The 12,780-nt window shown below is 41.9% G+C and overlaps 1 protein-coding gene across 2 annotated transcripts in view; it reads right to left on the bottom strand.

Moving 5' to 3' along the window:
* Positions 1-12,780, bottom strand: part of PLCE1 (phospholipase C epsilon 1) — a 325,603-nt gene that overhangs the window by 142,101 nt on the left and 170,722 nt on the right. For both annotated transcript variants that reach the window (XM_087432292.1, XM_087432293.1), the window contains exon 4: positions 4,804-5,120. In XM_087432292.1, the coding sequence (XP_087288418.1) occupies positions 4,804-5,120 (317 nt within the window). The remainder of the gene's footprint in view (positions 1-4,803; positions 5,121-12,780) is intronic.

Raw genomic sequence — 12,780 nt, 5'->3', positions numbered from 1 at the left:
CTTTGAATTGCATTTTAACCATATTTTCCTAAGAACGAATGTTACGCAAGATTGCCCGAAAGGCACCAGGGATTTTCTTCCCTTTCCCCATATTACAGTTAAGTCATTGTGCAAAGAGCTGTTAGACTTCGGGAAACTTCTAGCTCATGATCATGTTCTACTGACAATCAGGAACAAGCTGCCTCCCTGGACCATGAGTCTTGCTCAGGATAAGGACTGGTTGTCTTCTTGTCTGGAATGTCCTCTCTTCCCTGTGATGTCCCCCTCTATCCCAGCCATCCCTCGAGGCCTGGCTCCAAACCCCACAGCTGAGCAGAAAGAGCTCTGATCACCCACCTAGACACCTCAGCTCCCACCAACTGTGCCACTCACACTGCACTTACTTCCTGCCTTTTTTGGTAGTGATTCGTGCCCGTGCCTGACTACAATTCAAGACTGGTAGCTTCCGGCAGCTGCAGTCCGTTACTCACTTTCTTTAGTGTGTATCCACCATGGTGCCCTGCTTCTGAGAAGTGCTGAATGAATGTTAACTGAGTGATTGAATGCATGAATAAATGCGTGCGCCTCTCCCCTAAGTGAGTGGCACTCCTGCGATGGAGCTCATATTCTCTCTTTTCTCTTTGAGATTCTCCAGTCTTCCAAGGAATACGTATCTTCCTACCACTGAAGAAAGGGCAATTATTTTGTGCATCAACCAAAGTATAGGTTTATAATGTTGTAAATTTTCATCATATATTGCAAATTTCTTATTTAAAAGACTATGTTTGACACACCAATAAAAAAAGAGAAGAAGGCTATAGCATAGAGGTCCTCAGTAAATAAGTCTTGAGTGAGTGAATGAATGAGTGAGTGCTAATAGGATACTGGGTAAAAATAGAAACAGAAAGAGGAGTAGAAAAAAAATAGATGCACAGGAGATTTTTCTAAAAAGTAGAAAGAGAGAGGGGTAAGAGGAAAAGGAGACTCAAGGATAATTAAATTCTAAATCAGCAATTCTGGTTTTACTACAAACTTGATAATTTAACAAGTAGAGAGGCAAGGCAGTTGGGTGAGAAGAGAACAGACTTTGAAGATAGACGTCTGGATTCTGACATTCACTCAGCCACTGTGTGACCTTGGACCAGTGACTCAACCTCTCTGAGCTTCACTATTTTTTTTAACTTTATTTTGAAGTAATTTTAGATTTACAGAAAAGTTGCAAAAATAGTACAGAGAATTCCTGTATGCAGTTCACCCAGATTCTCCTAATGTTAGCGTGTTTCATAACCATAGTACTATTATCCAAACCAGAAAATTAACGTTGATATATTAATACTAATTAAACTACATGCCTTATTAGAATTTTACCAGTTTTCCCATTAACATTCTTTTTCTAGTCCAGGATCCGATAGCATCCTACACCACCTTTAGTCCTGTCTCCTTTTCTCCTCTACTCTTTGACAGTTGCTCAGTCTTTCCCTGCCATTCATGACCTGGACACTTTTGAAGAGTAGAATGTTCCCAGTCTGGGGTTGTCTGATGGTTTTTTTCTTATGATTAGATTCAGGTAATGCATTATTTTTTTTTGGCAAGAACACCATAGAGATGATGTCATGTCCTTCTCAGTGCATCATATCAGAAGATACTTGTCAATATGTCTTATTACTGGTCATGTTGACCTTGAGCACTTATTTAAGGTGATATCTACTGGGTTTCTCCACTGTTCTATTTTTCCTTTTGTAATTAACAAATATTTTGTGGAGAGATACTGTGGGACTATGCAAATATCTCGCTTCTCATCATACTTTTGCCCAATAATTTTAGCATTCATCAGTGGTTCTTGCCTGTAACAATTTATTACTGGGGTGTCCTAATGGGGATTTCCTATTTCCCTCATTCCCTCTACATTTATTAATTGGAATTCTTTTATAAGAGCTGTACCTTCCCCTCCCCTGTCATTGATTTATTTATTTGATTATTTATTTAAATCAGTAAGAACTCATGAATATTTATTTTATTCTATGGACCATATCCAATACTATCATTATTTATTTTGTTGTTTAAACTCCCCTTTCTTCATCTGTGAGTCAGAGATAATGGCAACTGCCTTACACAACTGTCATAAGGATTAGATGGGATTAAAAAATGTGGAAATGCCCAGTGCAGAGCACCTAGTAAATAAATGCTAGCTCCTTTCCATCCTTTTTGTTACAGAAAGTAAAGCCACACTAATTTGGAGGCAAGACCCCTCCAAATAGGTGAAAAATCTGAATATAATGTAGTGTAGCTTTTCTACCCTAAGGTATATAAGGCAACTAGAATTTAGTTATCCCACTGTTGCCTGATGAAGGTCATTTGGAATCTGCCTGCAATTACTATATAAGACTGATTTTTAATCAGCATACCCATAATTTGTATGAAAATAGATGCCTGAGAATACTTGAAAACAGACTGTTCTCTTAAGTAGTTTAAGTGTTTTCCCAGAAATCTTGTTTATGTTCTGAAGTTGCTTAGCTAAACTATTTTCAGAGATAGTCCAAAGCATGCCTCAATCCAGCTGTGGTTCAGACCATCACTAACTCTAAATTAGTGAAATCACTGATTCATCTTTGATTCCAAAGGTTATCGTAGTGAATGGAAGAAATCCAAGTTTTCTTTCTCCAAAATTAATTTAAAATTAGATTTTAAAAGTTTAGGCAAATCACTTGTAAGATCAGGTAGAATTTAAAACAAAAACAATAACAACAACGGACAAAGATAAGGTCCTAAGGATGTGAGAGTGAGTAGATCTGGAAGTTTAAAACAGTTCACCAAATACAGTAAAATCCACTAATAAAATCTCTCAATTTATTGGAGCTTTAATTTTCCACCCTGTTTTTATCAGTAAGGAAAATCAAGAACACCAAGAGATTTATTTTAGAAAGCACCTTGGGGGCAGTGTGGTTCACAAGCTCTCATGTGGACTCCCAGAGAGTCTGTCTGACTCAGTTAGGGGTGGGACTAGGAATCTGCATTTTATCAGGCACCACTCCCCAGCGTGAGCCTGAAACATGTTGAGAGGCAGGGTTCTGTAGTGGTTCAAAGCCCAGGCTCTGAACAATGTGGGTTGGAATCTCACCATTGCCATCTACCACCTGTGTAAACTTGTGCAAATGACTTCATCTCCTCGTGCCTCAATTTCCCCGTTGGTAAGACGGAGCAATTGACAGTGTCTGTCTCCCAGGGTTGTTGTGAGGAATGAATAAGTGGTACGTGTAAAATGATTCGCATGACGGGGCTAGATGGCTATCAGCGATTCCCATGGATAACGGATCTTCCTTTGAGGAACGGCGTTCAGGGCACGTCTGGACACAGAATTCCTTGAGCTCAGCCTCTAACACTTTCTGCATCCACTGAGCCTCATGATGACTGACATTTACAACCATCATCAGGGTCATGATTGGCAGGCTACGGAGGCCGCAAGGAGCTGCTGTGATTAGAAAGTGTTTAAGTAACAAAGGCTGATGGATCCTCTGTCAATCAGAGATATACGGAATCCCAAAGGGGAGCATCCTTTTAGCATTTAGGTAGTTTACGAGATGATTAAAATAGAAAACTACTATATTTGTGGAGTTTAACCAACCAACAACCAAAAAATGCACAGATTGAAATGTTGTGTTTTAATATTCAAGGCAAAAGAAATTAAGTCTAAAAGAAAGAAAATGTAGAACAGAAAACTCTGGGTGTGGGGTTATAACATGGAGAGAAAGCGTTCTTTAAGCCCAAGAGCACAGTATCCCCGGACCCTAGCACTGTATGGTGACCCGCCTCTCCTTCCTGTCCCTCGCCCTGCTCCAGTTCACAGGATGTCAGCCATTGGCTCTTGTCCTCCCAGCGAGCCCCTATACCTCCTACAGCACCTCCCTCCTAAGTGTTCCCAGACTCCAGTCACAACTGTCCTCTTTAGAACTGGCTGCTGGTAAGGTCTCGGAGGCCTTGGAGGAACTTTCTGGGCTGAAGATCTTGATGGGATACATAAAGCAGGAGTAGGGTGATTCATTGCCCCTCAAGCTGACCTTCCTCCCTACTCTCCTGACCCAGGAGTGTTGGTGTTTACTTTCTGCAGAGGAGGCCTGATAGGGGAAGAGGGAGTGGGCTAGACAGATCCTGTGGCCAGGGATCATGTTGTCAAAACTCAAAATTGAGGGGCTGGCCCGGTGGCATAGCAGTTATGTTCGCGCGCTCCACTGCGGCTGCCCGGGGTTCGCAGGTTTGGATCCTAGGAGCAGACCGACCCACCGCTTGTCAGGCCATGCTGTGGCAGCGTCCCATATAAAGTAGAGGAAGATGGGCACAGATGTTAGCCCAGGGCCAATCTTTCTCAGCAAAAAAGAGGAGGATTGGCATCAGATGTTAGCTCAGGTCTAATCTTTCTCACACACACACACACAAAAACAAAAAATCCTCAAAATTGAGATATCTAGTCTTAAAAGCACCTGTAGGAACAAGGGGGAGAATATTTGAAAAGGGGCCCAGGGAGAATATTTTGGCAAGAGAGGGGAGAAAAAGGAGGGACTAGTTGTCCAGAGGGAGAAGGCTTGTGCACTTGGTAGAGACATGGGGTGGAGACAGGATCAATTAGGCTTCAGGGTAGGAAGATGTGAAGTGAGAGGGAAGATGACAATGTGTTGTTTATCCTCATTGACTGGAAAGAAAGTGGCCATCATGGAAGTGGCAAGACAGGTAGACGAAATATCAGTAACAGACAAACCTAAAAGGAGAAATACGCTTAAAAATCATTTACTAGCTTTTCAATTGCAAAAACATCTCAAAGTGGCTTCTTACCTCATTAAATCTCATCACAAGATCTTCAAGGGCATTGTGCTCTCCATTCTGGGAGGTAAGAATCGATGCTGAGATGGACGTTCTGAGGCAGGGCAGGGACCTCTGGCATTCCGGAGTGCCCAAGTCCCGGGTCAAGAAGCAAAGATAGTCAACTGGCAAGACCTTCCGGTAAATATTCTGCTCCTGCTCCATCAGGATGCTGGCGACCTCCTCTGGGAACTGGATGAGGGGTTGCAGATCAATCAGTTCCTTGCTGATCCCAGCTGAACTTGAAGGGAGGGCACTAGAATTGGCCATAGAGGTGCCCGGTTGGCGTTCTAAAATAAAGCAACAAAAGTCATGGTGACACCAAGGTCGGCATTCCCCAAACAGCTGTTTACTTGAGAGCCATTCAAAATCTTATAGGTTTCTTAACCAAAGTTTCTGCTTGGTGCATAGTTCTATACTATCTTTCTTGTTACGAAAACCTTTCTAATATCTGTCCTGCCTGTGCCCTCCTGCCACCCGGGGAGGCTTAGTTTCCTATTTTCAGAAGCAGAATTGATCTAGCACACCATTCCCTAATGAGGTCACTATGACACTTTGCAGAGCAGTAAAAAAGTAAAATATACTATTTGCTTCCTGTCCTCCAGTGCTAACCATCAGAGTGATGAGAATTTCATCAGAGTGAAAAGAAATGAGGGTGAGTGTGGGCACAGCAACTGAAATGGAAGAGGAAGGAAGGCTGTAGTGGAGGAGGCATGTACATGTATATGCACACTGTGTGTAAATATGCAGGAGACCTGGGGACCCTCTGCACACAAGGTTTCAAAACTTCATGGTCTACTCTGCCAACATTCTACCTTCAAAGACTCTGATTCACTGAGATCCATTTGGGGGTTTGCAGGGACAGAACCACCTACAAAAGTAAGGAAGGAATAGGTAATAAGGAGACGTGTCTAAAGAAATAAAATAAATAAATCTTTTTTTCTTAAATTTATTTATTTCTCCCCCAAAGCCCCAGCAGATAGTTGCATGTCATAGCTGCACGTCCTTCTAGTTGCTGTACGTGGGACGCGGCCTCAGCATGGCCGGAGAAGCGGTGCATCGGTGCGCGCCACGGCTCCGAACCCGGGCCGCCAGCAGCGGAGCACGCGCACTTAACCGCTAAGCCACGGGCCGGCCCCTAAAATAAATAAATCTTATTCCCTGTTCCACAACTGGTAATAAGAAGGTGGCAGTGGGAGAGAAAGTGGCGAGTGCATTAGATAGAAGTACCAAATGCATTCGTAGGCTCAAAATTATTCCCTTAGCACAGATTCACTTTAGTTTAGCTGCTCATCCCCAATATGTCTCTTAACTTCCTGCCTATAAGTCATTCATTCATTCATCTACTTAACTATTCATCCATCCATTCATTCAAAAAACTCTGAAAATCTATGATGAGCCCTAGAACAGAATTTCCTACAGTATGATCAGTTTTGTGGCCAGCTAAGTGGGGGAAATGTCACACACTAATGTCACAAATTCTCTTCCTGGAAATACATGAGGCACATGGGTACACTGTCAAGGCTCTAAGGGGCCTTGCAGTAAAGAAATCCATTTACACTGCTTACCAATGTTTCTCCAGAGCCATACTTTATACAACATCAACCACGCGATTCTGTGTGACTGGCGTTGCTTGGAACCACACCAGGAAATGCTGTCCTGAGGGCCAAACTGCTCTCGCTCTCCATCTAGTTCATGTCTTTTCCTTCCCGGCAGTCCCTCCCTGGCCAGCCCAACCTCACACTTCTCATAGTGCTTCACAAAGGGACCACATTCTATTTTCCCAGAGTCTTTCTTACATTTCTGATTTCTTAAAACACCCCTATTGACCCTTTGGCAGAATAAAACCCATGTGCCTTCTGACAACACCGTAGTCCTCATCACCAAGTGTCATCTGGCCTGGACACTGGACAACAGCAAAGTTTGTAAGGAAGACTCCCTCAACATTCAGACCTCAGTATTCTTGACTCTTTTTATCTCTATTGCAGAAAACTTTGGAACCATCACTCTGAAGTGCTCTATCTTTGTACTATTGAACTCTGAAGTCATCAGCCCTGAATTTGACCTCTTTTTCCTCTTCCACCCTTTCTACTAAACGTTCTCTGTCCTCGCACAGTTCCAGTTCCTTGGCCTTCATCTGGGTGCACGGTCAGCATTTTAACATGGCACCCACCGACACCCAGGATTCCCTCACCAGTCACCTTGACATGTGCCACCTGCACTTGCCAGTCCTCACTCCCAGGCAAACACAGCCATTCATACTTGGCTCCTGGGCCACTATATGGTAACACTGACAATTATGCTCCATAGCGATAGGACCCTTGCCAGTTTGTGTTATCTAACTTCAGCTAGGCCCTCAGGGCAGATTCAAACTTGACATGGATTTATTTATTTTTCCCTAAATAACTCACCGTCCTCTTTACGTCAGCAGTGTAGCTCTTCTATTCTTCTCACACTCCCAAACCCACTTTTATTTTCCTTACATTTGTTTGATCATTTCTTAACTTATCACAATGTGATAATTGCCAAGTGTCAGCAACTCCTTCAATTAGATCAAATCCTTCTATTTTTTCCATTTTCTCCTCCTCCTCTGAGATGGCGTGTGCCTCCTCCTCTCCAAGGCCCACTTAGGTTTGTGATGAAGTCTATTCAACCTGCCTCAGTGGTTATCTCCACCTTCAGTCCCTTTCTTTGCACTGACTCTTCTTAGCCTACACAAATGTTCAGTTTCCTTTATTCTTAAAACAAATCAATAAAATTTCCCTTCTCCTTTAAACTCCAAATCCTCTCTGCCTTCCCTTCATTATGTACCTTCTCTAAAGAGTAGTCTACATTCTCTGATTCCTTCCTCAGTAAGTATGGTGACCATATCTTCTGATCCAAAAATCAGGCCACATGGTCTGTCCAAATGAATAAACCAATAAGGATGTGGAAGAGAAAAATGGAAAGGCAGGCCCTGGAAGCTCCTAGTTCTTAGGTCCGCATGTTGACAGGCCATCTCTGTTGATGATCTGGGCTCTGATGTTCTCCCCTCAACTAATCCTCTCCTAAGCAGACCATCTTTGAAGCCTAGCTCAGGGAAGGTTCTTGGTGGTATTCGTTATTTAATTAAGTGAGTTGCTCCCCTTTTGGAGAAATGCTTTCAGTGACAATCTACAAAAAAATTGTGAGGAGAAAGCTTTCAAGTTTGAGCTACATTGCTCTCCACTGATGCAGCCCGAACTTGTTTTAAATATATTCTGGTAGCAACTCTGTTTTTTCTTCCATATAAAAATCATAGTATCCAAATTATCATTTCTCTTTGATGCTAAAAGGTGAGCAGGTGAATAAGAAGTATAATGATTTATTCTAGCCATTTTTTATCCATCTTTTGGATCAAACTACCAAAAATTAACTGCAGCAAAAAGCGAGGACTACCAAATTATATTTGGTTCTCTCTAAGCCCATATTTGAAAATAATTTGACAAAGGCAGGTGCTCAACGGTAGCCTACATGGCCTCACTCTCCAAATTGCTGAATAGTTTAGAAAGGGACTGGATTTCCTGAAAACTGAGTCACAATGTGGCCTGATGACAGAGGCAGACTGCAGTTTCTGGATACTGATAATTTATGTACAGTGGAATTAGCCATACATAGAAAGTCTTCCCAGAAGTAACCAACTCTGACATGATTTCAAAGTACAGCTGTCTGTGAAGGAAATGAAAGCAATTCCCAAGTCTTCTGAAACTGCTCATCTAATATGTTAAGAGATAATGTAATAAAATATGCAAATAACATAAGATGATACATTGTAAACTTGAGATATGAATCACATGCTGTTACAACGAATGAAGAGTCTAGTGATTGGTGGGAAATAGCAGTACAGGAGACAAAAATATTGAATAGAAGAAGCCTGGTCAGGGTAACCCTAATAAATGTAGTGGCCCCATGTGTCTCAGTACAAGGGTGACATCAAACTCCAAGGAAACACAAATCTGATTTTAGAAACCTTGAAACATAATGTAGACTTTTGGTGTAGGTTTCCTTAAAGCAGGATTACTCAGGGATTTTACATCATGCACCACAAAGAAATATTCTAGAAATTTTCTTGGGACATAATTTTCTGTCCCTGAAGTTCCACACTTTTTAGCTGTTGTTAAAAACAATTCCCACTTTCTCTCATTCTTGCTGAACTCTCCTTACAATCTCCTTCCCTTCACAGGTCATATTGCCCCAGCTCTCAGCTGTATGTCACTATCACATCTTCCTTTCTGCAACATGGGCAACTCTAGGACGGATTAAAGATCCAGTAGCTCTATGACCCCTGATCCTTCCTCATTATTTGTGGAGCAAAGTTCCCATAAAGCCCACTGGAAACTGTAGTTCTTCTCTTGTGAAAAAATTTTTAGAAAGTTTCCGTTGAATAAAATTATCCACCTTATTTATAGTCAATGTCTACTCTCAGCCCTATGTTCTTCAGTTAATAATTATTCCACAGTAGAACAGGGCTATACCTCCAGACACCATCACAGCCCAGAAATATTGACCATGAGACATAGTATTTCCAAGTTCTGATTTCCTGTGCAAGTAATAGCTTCCTGGACTGAGTGCTCTATATGGACTAATTCAGGAGGCAGATGGTATTATTATGTGATGCTCACATAAGGTCACGTAAGTAGTAAGCCAGGGAGCTGGGATTTGAATCACAGTCTATTTGACTCCAGAGCTCATGTTTCTGATCACTCAGCATATTGCCTTATGTAGCAACAGAATGGCACATTGGCATTCTGGATTTTAGATGCATCTCATGTGATGTTAGTTAGTATAAATCAACTTCTTGTGCTCATTTACTTGGAGTGGTCTGATGAAATGAACTCTTCAAGCTCCAAAGGTAAGGATTTGACTCTAGAGGGTGGACAGTTCCCCTTCTGGGTCAGCCTGGAACCATCACGTCAACCACCACATTACAATGATATTAGAATGTAGCGCACTGAAAGTTAAAAGTTCCCTCTCCTTTCCTTCTTACCTGTTCATAAGAATGTTCCCAAGCTTTAAACAAGTATTTTCCAAAGTGTGTTACACTAAATTTATGTAAAACACGGTTCCTTGGTTAATAATTTAGAGACATATTGGGTTAAACAAAGTTAATAAGCTTTTTTTTTTTAATAATTTTATTTATTTATTTTTCCCCCAAAGCCCCAGTAGATAGTTATATGTCATAGCTGCACATCCTTCTAGTTGCTGTATGTGGGACGTGGCCTCAGCATGGCGGCAGAAGCGGTGCGTCGGTGTGCGCCCGGGATCCGAACCCGGGCCGCCAGCAGCGGAGTGTGTGCACTTAACCGCTAAGCCATGGGGCCGGCCCTAACTGCAGGACTTCTCAGAGCCTTCAGTAATTCCCACTAGGGGACTATACTATCATAGCACACAACAGCTATCCTCAGCCTTGCTGTCTGTCTCTATATCATTTACATGAGAATTACAGTCCCTTCAAAACTTTTCTCATCACGCTCAGTGATTCTCAGTAGGGGAATGGAGCTTAAGGTGTTTGTGAGGTAAGTTAATTTCCAAGGAAGCTTAGCCTGCTATGTTGCTGGAACTCGACGCAAGGTCTAAGGGTGAGAGAGACTGTAGCTTATTTAGAAAACTGCAAGTTATTCCTATGGCTGAAGCATATATTAAGAGAGATGGAGCATCACCGTAGCAAACGAAGAAGGAAGCTTCATTTTCCAGAAGGCACTGGAGAATAGGTGTGGCTCAAGAGGAACAATGGGGGTATGGGAGGCAAAAAACATACAAGTGAAGAAATACTACCCCAGACTTTTGTGTCCCTGGGTGGATCTAGGCAATCACCTCGCTTAGAGGGAAGGGAGTCTGGGCCACGTCTTCCCTTGAGGAATGCTGCCCTGAGGGGCATCTTCTCCTGCCATCCCCACAGAGTCCTCTCATTCCTTGCTTCTTTCATTCCTTTCTGGTGATCAGAAAGCCCTTGATCTTGTCTATAAGCTGCCATTCCCAGGGCTGTCCACAAACTGTGCAGCCCAGAAATAGCCAGAAAAGCCTCTAAACCTGATGAGCATTTTTCCTTGATAATCGTTCACCCAATGCCCTGGGGTACAGTGCCTTGGGGGAACTCCCTCCCCCAGAATTCTGAACCCTCCCTCAGAGTTACCACTTATTCAGAAATGCTAGTTTAGGTCCAAGCCCACGGAAAAGCCTTGGGCTTGGGCTAGTGCCCAGCAAAACCTGCCACTTCCCATTTATTTCTCTTTTTGCTTTTTAGTCCCCATCAAAATTAAAAGCAGTTGGTCTTTCTTGCTGTGCCTCATATGAAAATCTAGAGTTTACCAAATAATCTCACAAAATCTCTTGCATAATGTGAGGGAGTCATGACAGGCAGGCATTGCTAATCTTATTTTCTATAAAGCTTGAGTTAAGTTACGTGACTTGCCCAAGAATCCAGCTTGTGAGTGGTCAGCCCTGAAACTGGCAAAAGCTGAGAGTACCGGAAGATTCTGCCACCTAGCCCAGTAGTCTGCATTACCCCAAGCCAAGCCTGAGTTATCTTGGGTGTGCGTGGGGTGCAAGGGCCAGCCTTATTAGCTGTCGATACATCTGAATGGGTTTAAGAAAGGCTAACTAGAAATGCATTCATTCACTTATTGAGTGCCTACTATATGCCAGGCTTTGTTGCAGGCTACACTGACGTTTGGATTTAGTTGAACAAGAAAAGATCCTTGTTCATATAGAACATTCTAGGAGAGGAGACAGATAAACAATAATATAATGTGAGTGGCGGGGGGTGATGGATGGGTAGGGAAGGTGCAGTATTACAAAGCATATATTAACTAGAATGTTAGCAATTTCTTCAAGTTTGTCTGCAAAAGTTTTCCATCCGGGATGCTCTTGGCTTGGTCACCCTAATCCGTTTCTAGCATCTCAACAATCTTGCTCTTCCTCCTCATCATTTTTTAGCCCTTTGAATCAAGTGACTCATTTAATTCTTACAAAGAACTCTGTAAGGCAAGTGGGATTACCCCCATTCAATAGATGACAAAATAGAAGTCAAAGACGTTAAGCAATTTGCGTGAAGACACCTGGCTACTAAGAGATGGGGCTGGAACCAAAATCCAGTTCTGACTCCAAAGGTCCACCCTCTATTATACTCAGCATTTTGAAGGATCTTCTGCAGAGGAGACAGATTTCCCAGACTGCCTGCTGAGTCTGTCTGTCTCTTTCTCTCTCTCTCTCTCTCTCTCTCTCTCTCTCTCTCTCTCTCTCTCGCTCTCGCTCTCGTACACACACACACACACACACACACACACACACTTCCTTCTGAAACTCTATCTTTTATTCTCATTCTCTGTGAGTGGTGGTGAAATGGGCACAAGCTTTCTTGGAAGGTAAAATAAAATTTTAAACATGCATACTCTTTGTCCTAGCAATTCCACTTTTCGGATTTTATCCAACAGAAATTCTTGCAAAACTATAGACAAAGTGAGGGAAATTTATATGTACTGAAATTGAAAACATTTCATGATAAATTTAGGTGAAAAAAAGCAAGCTTGGAACAATGGAATATGATCCTATTGGAGGAAAAAGAATTTTACAAATGTGGGTATATGTTTGCATATCTGTCCAGTACACACCAAACTAACAATACGGTTTATATATTGCACATTTCTGTTTTAACTTTTTTCTAAGGTACATGTGACAGTATTTTAAAAAAATATGCCAAAATGATATCTGAAAAATTCACCTAGAGGACAAAATCCCAATCTTCTCACGGGTACAAACTGGTTGGGCATTTGAGCTCTTCAGATTGTTTCCAATGAATATTGCAATATTGCATTTGAAAGTTACTTCAAATTACAATTATGGAAGAAAGTAGGAAAAACTTTTATTGTATCTACTCTATCTGTTTTTTATTTGATTTGAATTAATTTTTTAGACTGTTCCTTTATTTTTTAA

The sequence above is a fragment of the Ceratotherium simum genome, chromosome 6 (assembly GCF_057802395.1).
Source record: "Ceratotherium simum simum isolate JZ-2026a chromosome 6, ASM5780239v1, whole genome shotgun sequence".
NCBI classification, from domain to species: Eukaryota; Metazoa; Chordata; class Mammalia; order Perissodactyla; family Rhinocerotidae; genus Ceratotherium; species Ceratotherium simum.
The sequence above is the reverse complement of the archived record's forward strand: the minus strand, read 5'-3'. Positions and strand labels throughout refer to the sequence as shown.